Source organism: Gadus morhua, chromosome 8 (genome assembly GCF_902167405.1).
Source record: "Gadus morhua chromosome 8, gadMor3.0, whole genome shotgun sequence".
In the NCBI taxonomy this organism is placed as follows: domain Eukaryota; kingdom Metazoa; phylum Chordata; class Actinopteri; order Gadiformes; family Gadidae; genus Gadus; species Gadus morhua.
Genome location: NC_044055.1, coordinates 8,440,652 through 8,452,816, shown reverse-complemented (window position 1 = coordinate 8,452,816; position 12,165 = coordinate 8,440,652). Strand labels below are relative to the sequence as shown.

Sequence of the window (12,165 nt, the reverse complement as noted above, 5' to 3'; positions counted from 1 at the left end):
CACTACAGAACTGAATACATTGCTTCAAAGGCTTTTTCTTGACGAGTTACACATGTGAGTTTGAGGAATGTCAGCGGACACTGAGCTAATGACGTAGCCTATATTGTGAACTCTGAGTCACGTTTAAAAGCCTCATAAAGGGGGCTACCAAAAGAAGGATGTTTGGCTGGTGGATCACTTTGCAATCCATCCAGCTCTCTCATAAATGCAGGCGATCACTCAAGGTCACGGATGATATTTGGTCCTCTGTGTCTTGTTCTTCTTGGGCTATAGGCCCAATCCCAGTTCTAAAGTTCCAATTGCAGTGTTGGTAATTGTGGGTTTATTGTTCAAGGTCTATCTATCTATTATCTTCTATCCGTCTAGCTTTCTGTCAGCATCTCTTTGTTTTGTCTTCCCTCTCTGACATTTATCTTACAACCTAAACTTAGCCTATAATTATAAATAATATAGGCCTATGAATTTATCAACAAGTGAGTAGGCTACACCTTTTTTTTTATTTGTCCGAAACCTTTTACTGAGATAGCTAGTTCAAAAATATTGACTGTATTCAGCCGTTGTTAGATATCTACGAAAAGTGTGCCTTTTAAATTAGATGTCTCTCTGAACAGACTGTGGGTTTCACAAAACGTTTTTCAGGTTTATTTCCCCACACAATTTACCCCCAAAACACGCATTGGGAGTTTCTGAACATACACACATGAATCATAAAAAATATCCTCTAAGTAGGCCTACTCGAAGATGATCCGGGTCCTTCAAGGCAACCTACCTCTCTTCTTCATCCATCCCCCGCAAACTTTGGCTCTGTGACTTCACTCCTGAACCAATTATTATTTAGGCTACTATAGTTATTATATTTCTGCGGAACCAGAGCAGAGACGTATTATAGTATAATTCAACACATATATACACATTGGCCATTCACATTGGGACAAAGCATGACAACCTGCATGAATAACAAGATTTCAGTCTTTGATGACTAACCTGCCGGTTTTCTGCCATGGGCTCCAGGTCACACAGAAATCTTCAGTTAATTATGTTTGATTAAATGTTTGTATTCATATCGGTTCTTAAAAAAATAAACATTTTCCATCAACATAATATATTTAATTGCCTTTCCGTTCTTCCTAAACGGCTGGATGAGCAACGTTTACTTCAGTCCACTGGGTATAGGATGGTAGACTGATCTATCCAGCACAGATCTATGTGGACACGCCCACTAGTGACGTCATATGGGGCAGATTTTCGAAACGGCTTGTAAGGCTAATCACACTTAGCCTGGTTCTACCAGACTCTCGTACTTCACTTCATTTCATTTCATTTGTACAGAGAGTCTGGACCTAAGCAATTGACAAACGTTAACTCACTTGAAGGCGGGTGTCTGTTAAAGTTTAAAATTATTGGATCTGCCCAGTGCCACTCTGGATCTGCCAAAACCAATCGTAACGTTTGGTTGTGACGTATGTCATGCGCCGGGAATCACGCGCAGGGTGTACACAAACCAAACACCTTGCGCGTCTGCACGAAAATGTCCGTCAACGACAGCTGCAGGTTTTGTTCGTCGAACAATTTAATTTATTAGGGAAAAATTGCACATTGTAAATCAACTACCGACCTACAACAACAACTCAAACTGGCGTACGACTTTATCGTCATTGTTCTCAGACACGCCCTCTGTTCGCTGATTGGGGGCCGCTGTGGCGGCACCAGAAAACCAAATTACATACAGCAGGTCCAGACCTAGTACTGAAGGGAAATTCAAATTGAGCTTAGTACTTAGGCGGGCGGAGCCAGGCTAAATCACACTCACACCTTGTGGTATAATATGTCTCCTTTTCAGTCTCTACTTGCAGGCTTCCGCCCACTTTCAGCCCGTGAAATTATTTGGATGTAGGCCTAATTGACATGCCCTCTGTTCGGGGAGGGAATTTAAGTCCCTATTTTTCCTATTTAATGGAATGTTACTTATTGTTATTATTATTATTATTATTATTATTATTATTATTATTATCATTATTATTATTATTATTATTATTATTATTATTATTATTATTATTATTATTGTTGTACCTCTATGTTGGTATTGATTCAAATGAAGTTTACTGACTTAAATATGTCATACATTTAATTGGGTGTTATAATGAAAATAAAGGTTGTTAGGTGTCCTGCTATGGTGGAGTTAGGCCTATAGCCCATATCAGGGCTTGTTTCATTGCCATATTAGGTTTTCTATTTCACTATAGAGAAAGTAAACTGGCAAAAAAAGGAAGAAAAAAAGATGGAGTGTAAAGCTTTCTCGGTGATTCATCCTCTGAGTCAAACGGTCCGCATTGTGTCCTTCTCCTCCTCATGGTGGCGCCATTTGTTAAGCGATTTGTCTGGTCACGGTGGGAACGAGCGCACGTATTAAGGTGAGAGTCTTTCTTTAGTTTTAACCCTTGCCGACGCATTCACTCTTTTTGAATCACGCCCTGTAACAGAAGTTGGGATGGGCTGTAAGGCGACGGCTGCGTGTTCGTCATATTGCGTCAGAGTCAACTCATTTCTGACGTGAACGTATTGAGGCTGAAATGAATTGGAATTGGCGCAATGGTAACGGGCCTTACCGGTGACAAGGCGCATGGCCGGGTAGGCCATTGGGAATTGGAGCCTACGCACACACCGTTCAAAGCCTTTATGAAATAAGTATATATTGAGAATAATTATGAGAATTTCTGTATTATAACACTTTGTAAAATAGTCTTAGGCCTACACCTGAGCGATTCGTTTGGGTGTGGGTATAGAGCTTTAGGCCTAGCCCACTTATAGCCTATAAAGGATATCAAACATATATGCCTGTGTCTATAAATGTATATGTTTAGGTTGCGTGAGACTCAACATATTGAAATGTGATTTTAGGAAACGAGGAGATTCAAAGCCATGATAAACCATACATTTGATATCGATCCAAATCCGCAATTCATGTTTTGTAATACAGATTAATAGGCTCATAGTCGAAAAAACGACTTGGGGAGCTACAAAATTGTCCTCGTCATTTCAGCACTGGACAGTTCCCGTTTCCCGAAGGCCTGTGGTTTCTATATCGGAAACGCGGTCCCAAGCATTACTCCCCGAAGTCCATATCACGGAGACAGCGCTACCATCATTTCTCACAAAAATATGATCATTTCCCAGCTCAGCCATAATCATAAAACCCTAATTGGAGTTATCGATGACGAGTGGGAGACGCAGTGGTCGTGTTGAGAGATAACATGATTTGTGCTGACCGTCACGTCGATTCGTGTAAAGTTCATAAATGTATGCAATCGCCCCTTTCAGAAGAATTAAGTTTCGAAGTAAACTTCCTTAGGGGGTGGGGTGGGGGGTGGGGGTGGTGGGGGGAATGAGTCTGACGGATGCATCGATGAGGAAGGAACTGTACTATTATATTCCGGGAGGAACGCCTGATGACGTCTATAGCATCCTTAATGTGACTTATTGAAAAAAAGGCAAGGCTCGCGATACATGGATAAAAATCCAAGGCGAATCGGAGCGCAGGACAAAAACTTTTTTGTGCAAGGATATGTAGACGCACGGAGGTATACTTTTCAGTTTTTGTTTTGCTTCAACGACCGGTTTAGTCACCTATTGTGTGTATAAAAGTGCGATTGCGCTGCGTTGAGGGGAACATAAGGGGAAACGGCAGCGGCGCTTGAGCAAGGGAAGAGAATAAGAGGTGCCGAGAGGAAGATCTCTATCTCTCTCACACGCTTCGACAGCCGCGCCCGGATCACATCCCAACGCGCTCCTCTCTTCCACCCCTGCTATAGGTACGTGCTCACCGCTTTATGCAGCAGCCTCGGTCGCTTTAGTAACACGGAACAATTATATAGGCCTAACGGAGCTCAAGATTAAGTTGGATTATTTTAATTTACATTTTTCTTTTGCAGCGTTTTTCCATTTTTTTCTCTCTTAACTTTGTGATTGCCTCCAAAGGAGCACAATTTGTTGTGGATTTACGATCATTTCTGCACTTTTATGGAATGGAGTGATATAAGGAGCGTGAAAACAGTGTTTCGTAGAACGGAGTGTGCCTCTATATACTTGGTTTTAATTGTCTTTAACCAATCCAGCTGATTAATGTTAGGAATATCGTAAGGTAGCCTGTGATTTTATTACAGAAAGAATGCGAATAAGTATTTTTGGAATGCAATGGTTGTATTCAATTGTTTTAACATCTCTTTTCTTTTTCTTTTCCATTCCAACAGCATGGCCAGTTCGAGTAAAGCGACTTTAGTCTTGCTCATCTACGGAATCATAATGCACTACAGTGTTTACTGCACACCTATCGGATTAAGTTACCCTAAAATAAGGTATGTGAATGTGCTTTTTCTTCCACTTTGTTTATACATGTGATAGTCCGGATATTAAAAAAACTGTATTCGATTAAAACGAACATGTATTGTACGTTCAGCTATTCCACTGCAGTACAGTTTCTAGGCTACTGTGTGTATAGCGCGTCATTCTGGATCGGGTATCCCTTATTTCCAACAAGCGTAATAACGCACGCTATCTCTTTTTTTGCGTCTGCTATTTAACAAAGGAGAAAAACAATCGTTGATATGGCAATTATTTTCCACTTCCACAAATAACTGACTCTTGGAAAATGACAGTGGAAATGTCGTAGTGGTTTGGGTCCATCGGGACGGTGCATAGAACAGCCCCTGTTTAAGACGAGAGTGCAGTCAGTGCTACGGATAGCCCTGGGGATGACGATGGAGAGGCGTCACCGAGAGGAGGCGAGGCGAAACGAATAGGAATGCTTTATCCTAAATTATAAAAAAAATTGTCAATCCAAAGCAAAGCCATAACTTAGGCGTGGTTTTTTATTCATTCGTTCGAATTATACGCTGCGGATTTTTATAAATCATATTTCCGCTCCCTAAGGCCCACCACGTACAAAACGTGTCCATCCCCATTGTCTCTCTAGGCCTTAATAATTAATGACACTTCAGCCAATGGAGACTCGGCAACCCATCACATGCATATTTGTCCGAAACAATAAAATGTAAATTATTATATGCGGAATTGCATCATCACTTTAGCAGAAAATGTTTATTTCTTTCAGTTTTTTCCACTAGACTACAAAGTTAAAATATCACGTTACCTCGGTTATTTTTGTTGGAGCCTTATTCGATTATTCTGGTGCCATTTATAGTGTTTCATTCTTTTCCCCAAAAACGATCACGAATCGAAATATTCGATTTCGTTTTTTCTATTCCAGACTAGATAATGACGCTTTCGATGAAGATGGGAATTCATTATCGGACATGGGGTTTGACAGTGATCAAATTGCTATACGAAGCCCACCATCCTTAGATGACGACGTGTACACACTGTACTACCCTCCAGAAAAAAGGTAAATAACCCTCTACCCTTCTCAAGTACAGACTTATAATGGAACTCAATTCCATTTAAAACATTTTGGATGTTTGCTTGCTTTGTTTTTCCAGAGTAACTCATTTTATTTGTTCAATGTTATTTTCATATCTAGTAGCCTAAAATGCTGATGTAAATTCTTAATGAAGTAACGATTAGAAAAAATAGGTTAGAAACACGTGTGTGTGTGTGTGTGTGTGTGTGTGTGTGTGTGTGTGTGTGTGTGTGTGTGTGTGTGTGTGTGTGTGTGTGTGTGTGTGTGTGTGTGTGTGTGTGTGTGTGTGTGTGTGTGTGCATTAGGTTGCATACGGTTTATCTATTGCTGTGACATTGAACTTAAAGGCACATTTTGGGCTACTTCTGATCATTCTGTCTGTGCTTTGGTCACTGACGATGTATGTGTTTCGCGTTTTATCATCTCAGAACAGAGAGGCATGCAGAGGAAGAATTAGATAGAGCCTTGAGGGAGATCCTGGGTCAGTTAACAGCGAGACAATATCTGCATTCTCTGATGACAATACGTGTAGGGTAAGGGCATTTCTTATCAGCGTTTACTAAGCCGCCATCACACTGTGCTCTGCGCCGCCCAGCTTCAGGTTGCTGCATCATTGTCTCGACTCCTTCGTATCATTTTTCTGTAGTGGTTTCACTTTCGTTTTGTGCAACTAAGTCCACTATAGAAATGTTCGATGTCCTCGTGAGCATCTCTATAGCGGGCGTGGTATTACGTTCATTAGGACCGACCACCCCTTTAACACGCACAAAACCACAAACATCATGTTTTATTTATGTTTTATTATCACAAAGATAGGTCAGTTGACTTAGATTGAAAAACTAAGGTTGATTATCGATAACTTGATTTTTATTTTCCAAGTGGGCCTCTCTATGCGCCAGAATGTGCCATGGAATGCAAATGAATCATTTATGACAATTGTCTGACAGGATTAAAGCCCTGATTCGTTTAACATTGGCGTCCGCGCTGGTTTTAAGGAACGAAAAATCCCGAATAGGAATAGGGTCCTTGAATAATAAAAAAGCGAAAACAGGCAAATCGATGATTCAGTCGTACAATCCTTAAAATCAGAAAGTAATACTGTTAAAAAAAATGCAGTTCAATGTTGCAAGGATGAGGCTGGCTTTTCACTGCAGCAACCTGTATTCTGACATGATGTGTGTTCCTGTTTTGCAGCGAAGAGACTAGCATGGAGGACGAGTCGGAACCATTATCTAAAAGGCATTCGGACGGGATATTCACCGACAGCTACAGCCGCCATCGAAAACAGATGGCTGTGAAGAAATACCTCGCAGCAGTCCTGGGGAGAAGGTACAGACAGAGGGTGAGGAACAAAGGACGTCGACTCGCGTATTTGTAGCGATGTTAAAGCAGCTCCCCCAAAACTGCCCCTCCTGTGTAAATATCCAGTCGTTCAAGTCATTCAGATATACCTGACAAACAGTGGATTGCGCCTGTGTTCTTTAAACATGTATTTATGTATCAAGTAAAAGCCATTAAATGAATATTTTAATAATAATATCGTTTTTCTTTTGTACAAAAGCACTTGATACCGCACAGTTATATACTTTGTGGACCAATATTTTATTTTCATGTCAACATGTTGAAAAAAACAAAACAAAATGACAAAAAAAAAGACATTCGAAAAAAAATGATAAGTGTGCACCTTCAACGTTATGCGCTTGACATCTTCAAAGGTCATCTACATATGCAGAAAATAAATAGATTTTAAAAAGACAATCAGAGTATTGAATGTTATACTTATTTTTGTAACCAACGTTTTAGTATTTCCTTTTATTGTGGTGTTGTTTTAAAAACAGGCATCAAAGAAGCAGTGAGCATGCTTTGTAAAAAAGCATAACTAAAAAGGAATCTAAATATTTGCCCCTCTGCCCAGACAGACGCCTTCACTGGGCTTTGTGTGTGTGTGTGTGTGTGTGTGTGTGTGTGTGTGTGTGTGTGTGTGTGTGTGTGTGTGTGTGTGTGTGTGTGTGTGTGTGTGTGTGTGTGTGTGTGTGTGTGTGTGTGTGTGTGTGTGTGGGGGGGGGTTATACTGGCTTAGGTTGTAGCCAATCCTCTGAGGGGAAAATAAATTCACTAATTTGAGAAAAACAATTATTTGAAGTCTTGGTGGCGTTGGTCTGACTGCCCATATTGACGAGGGATGAGTTTGTTTACTGTAGACCATGCGGCAAACACTGCGTGCTCACTTGCCTTACAATTGGTGAAATATCGGAGGATAAGCAACGATTGACAGACCTGTGTTAATGAGTTTTGGTTAGCGATAGCCAGCATGAAAACAACCACAAGATACATCATGCATTCCACCGTTTGATTTGATCCACTTCAACGCTTTTGATTTGGAAACCTTGCGCTCCAGTGCTTGGTTACACTCTGGATCCCACCTGTTCGAAGATTGTACTACGAGTCCACATATGGGATAGCCAACACAACCCAGAGACATAATGCATTTGCAATGCGGGCTCGAGGAAATCCGGAGTACCCCCCCCCCCCCCCCCCCCCCCCCCCCCCAGCTTAGACTATTATTATCTATAGCGCTGCTTGTAGGCTAGAGGTGGGAACCTTGTTATACTTTGAGTAGAAAAACTGCATGCCTCGATGCTGTGGCTATTTAGAGTTGGTTGTTTCCTGTTAAGCTTATTTCTACCCTATTGCATCACAGATATTTCGAAAATATGAAAGAGGGAGGGCTATAGGAAAGGGTAGAAAAATACCTGTTGATGCACCCCGCCTGGCGTCGTCGATGTATATCAGAGCCCCCCCGCCCCCGCCCTTTCTGAATGTCCTGTTCCAAGTAGCATTTATTGATATTTTCTTTGGCAGTTTGGTTGTTGTGTTAATGCGTCGATTTGACAATGATGTGGTTTGCTGTTATGACAAAGATAATTGCGTTGGATGTCGGATGTAGGCCTACGCGAGAGGGGGACGAGCTGATCCTGATCACGTGATCGAGAAGAGTAGCGTCGAGAGAGTAACTTATGTATAGAGATGGAGAGAGCGAGAGAAGGAGAAATACGGCGTGTGTGCGAAAGAAAGAGAGAAAAGGGAGAGAGAGAGAGAGAGAGAGAGAGAGAGAGAGAAAGAGAGAGAGAGAGAGAGAGAGACAGAGACAGAGACAGAGAGAGAGATATTTTAGACTCAAGTTATGCGAGTCAAACTAGAGACCAGGCTAAATGGATGAATTGAAATGCCAACGGCATGGCCGATCGACACAAAATACAAGAAATAGAGGATACAAATAAAAAGCGATAGAAAAAATAATAATTGCCTCAAAGATTGCTGCCACGCAATTTGGAATACAGGAGGGGCGTGCGAAATAAAGACAAACCGAGCAAGATATTGTTAAAAGAGTCGCTTAAAAAAGGGTTGGGTTGTAACAAACCCAAATTGGGTGAAGGTGTTCATTACCTGAATAAGGATAAAACGCCCGCCCCCTGACCGTTCTGCCCGCCTCTCTCGCGAGAGTCCAAGAATACGGGACAATGAGTCTGATGCGAGAGCCATATCAGATGGTGAAACCCCGTTCCCTCCGCTCCGTCACCAGGGCGCGAGGCACCATAGCGGAGCAGATGGCCACTGCCACATTGAGTTAGCCTCCTCCAAGTAGGACCGAGGTGTATAAAATTCATACCCCCCCCCCCTCCCCCCGATACAACCCCTTCAAAGGGATCCTCTCTGGACCTCTTAATATATAGAGATATCTCATGGGTTTATTCAATATTATGCAAATGTGGCTTCGTGCACCCTGCACACCAGTCTGCGCTCTGTGCTCCCCTAGAGAGTTATCAATATAATCCTTATTGAATTTGCACCTGTGTGTGTATGCACGTGTATACTTTGTTAGCGTGCGCGCAAATTTGTGCACTTGTATCTTTTGGAGTGAGTGTGCATCTGGGTGTGCATTCTTGTTTGTGTGCTCATCTGTGGGTGTATGCATGCGTGAAAGCATTACTGTGTGTGTGTGTGTGTGTGTGTGTGTGTGTGTGTGTGTGTGTGTGTGTGTGTGTGTGTGTGTGTGTGTGGTGTGTGTGTGTGTGTGTGTGTGTGGTGTGTGTGTGTGTGTGTGTGTGTGTGTGTGCGTGTGTGCATCTGTGTGTGTGTGAGTGTGTGCATGTGTGGGTGTGTGTGTGACTGTGTGTGATGTGAATGTGTGTGTAGGATTGCCTGAGCTGTCTGTAGAGGTGGAAACAGTTTTTTGGCTTTTGTGCCTTGCTTCTACATTGTTTTATGAAAATATGAATTCAAAATCGCCACACATGGTAGTTGGCAATTTTAGTGGCCCTACGATGCTGCAGTACATTAGCTTACGATGAAGCCCTCCTTTTACTCTTTTTAGTCGCTTGGCTTGGTCTGCCCCAGAAGTAGTAGAGTTGTAGAATTAGGCATTTTTTTGTTGAAAGCACGGCCAATGAGTTATTAGGTTAAAGAAAAAAGAATACATGTTGATGGAGCACGCAACATGTGTGTTTGTTTGTGTGTGTTTGTGTGTGTGTGAGCGTGTGTGTGTTTGTGTGTTCTGTCTTTGTGAGAGTTTTGAGCCAATGACCAGTATTAATCAATGTTGAATATAAGGTGTTGTTGATTGTTCAATATTGGTCGGTGATTTATTAATCTGTGAGAAACAGGCCCCATGGTCTTCTGTTATGTGCACCACTAGGTTTGAAGATGAAAAAAGGGGGATCTTTAAACATGAGTTGTTTTACAGATCAAAGCAGATGCCTGTTGTTGATACTACGTATATTTAAAGCGCCAAACGCCTTACTTCAATGTTTGATCTCTTAAACTATCTGAAAAAAACAAAACAAATGTGTTTTACAAGTGAACCTTAGTAAAAAAAAAAAAAAAAGAGACATCATTATACACGCAGAAATCCTAGATGGGGTTTTTACATTTCTCAATGTTATGAAAGTGTTGTAAGATTTGTATGAATAAATTTTTGTAAACAATACGATTTTCTTATGAATGTCTAATCTTTGAAAGGAAAAGGAAAACAAACAAACATATTTGAAGTTAGGATTTAGGTCTTATAATCTAGGCTCAGAAAAAACTAACTTTCAACTCATATTTTCAATTCTTACTCACGTCAATACACAATACACACAAACAGACACACACACACACACACACACACACACACACACACACACACACACACACACACACACACACACACACACACACACACACACACACACACACACACACACACACACACACACACTCATACAAACAGTCGCAAAGTCCCACTACAAGATATCAAGATAAATGTCCTGCAGCCACGGCATCACTAGTCCACAGTGCACTACAGAACCACTCTTTCTTTCAGTCCAACCTTGCCCAGGGGAATCTATCTGTCTCAGTGACTTCAAGTGAGAAATATACTCTATAAAGCCAAGAGCTAAAACATTGACATTGTAGTTTTGGTATGGAGATCCAGGTCTTGATCTTCAAACCATAAATACTCATGAATAAGAATATAAAAATTACAAATGGATATAAATAAAATCAGGGTCTGAGGCATGATTAGCCGATTCTAACATTGACCCTTGCTATAAAATCCTATCAAAACACCAGCATTAAAAATCACAACGTGCGGCAAGCCAACGATGACAATTAGTATTGCATTGCCATCAAATTCATTCATCTTCGTATTAAACTGGCATATACATATCATTAAAACCAATCAAACAAACCAATGAACCAATCGAAAGAACCTCCCAACCAACCAAACAATAGAATGAACCGTCCACGATGGCCATGGAGGCTGACGGGAGAAACCGGAGGGGTTTTTACATTTCTCAATGTTATGAAAGTGTTGTAAGATTTGTATGAATAAATTTTTGTAAACAATACGATTTTCTTATGAATGTCTAATCTTTGAAAGGAAAAGGAAAACAAACAAACATATTTGAAGTTAGGATTTAGGTCTTATAATCTAGGCTCAGAAAAAACTAACTTTCAACTCATATTTTCAATTCTTACTCACGTCAATACACAATACACACAAACAGACACACACACACACACACACACACACACACACACACACACACACACACACACACACACACACACACACACACACACACACACACACACACACACACACACACACACACACACTCATACAAACAGTCGCAAAGTCCCACTACAAGATATCAAGATAAATGTCCTGCAGCCACGGCATCACTAGTCCACAGTGCACTACAGAACCACTCTTTCTTTCAGTCCAACCTTGCCCAGGGGAATCTATCTGTCTCAGTGACTTCAAGTGAGAAATATACTCTATAAAGCCAAGAGCTAAAACATTGACATTGTAGTTTTGGTATGGAGATCCAGGTCTTGATCTTCAAACCATAAATACTCATGAATAAGAATATAAAAATTACAAATGGATATAAATAAAATCAGGGTCTGAGGCATGATTAGCCGATTCTAACATTGACCCTTGCTATAAAATCCTATCAAAACACCAGCATTAAAAATCACAACGTGCGGCAAGCCAACGATGACAATTAGTATTGCATTGCCATCAAATTCATTCATCTTCGTATTAAACTGGCATATACATATCATTAAAACCAATCAAACAAACCAATGAACCAATCGAAAGAACCTCCCAACCAACCAAACAATAGAATGAACCGTCCACGATGGCCATGGAGGCTGACGGGAGAAACCGGAGGAGCCTGGACCCTGAAACAGAGCCTTGG

At 41.1% G+C, this 12,165-nt stretch overlaps 2 protein-coding genes across 3 annotated transcripts in view; both read left to right on the top strand.

The window, feature by feature from the left end:
* Positions 1–3,427: 3,427 nt before the first annotated feature.
* On the top strand, positions 3,428–7,171 carry adcyap1b (adenylate cyclase activating polypeptide 1b). 2 transcript variants are annotated; one of them, XM_030364805.1, is made up of 5 exons: positions 3,431–3,809; positions 4,248–4,352; positions 5,264–5,398; positions 5,842–5,946; positions 6,608–7,171. In XM_030364805.1, the coding sequence occupies exons 2-5, from the start codon at positions 4,249–4,251 to the stop codon at positions 6,789–6,791; spliced, it is 528 nt and encodes a 175-aa protein (XP_030220665.1). In that variant the 5' UTR covers positions 3,431–3,809; position 4,248; the 3' UTR covers positions 6,792–7,171. The 2 variants fall into 2 exon arrangements, with proteins under 2 accessions (XP_030220666.1, XP_030220665.1); XM_030364806.1 differs by lacking the exon at positions 5,842–5,946 and having other exon boundaries at positions 3,428–3,809.
* Positions 7,172–12,105: 4,934 nt separating this feature from the next.
* The window catches only part of LOC115548624 (basic proline-rich protein-like), a 39,913-nt gene continuing 39,853 nt past the window's right edge, over positions 12,106–12,165 (top strand). Inside the window, exon 1 of the mRNA XM_030363387.1 lies at positions 12,106–12,165. This exon is cut by the window's right edge and continues 136 nt beyond it. Within this exon, the coding sequence (XP_030219247.1) occupies positions 12,106–12,165 (60 nt within the window).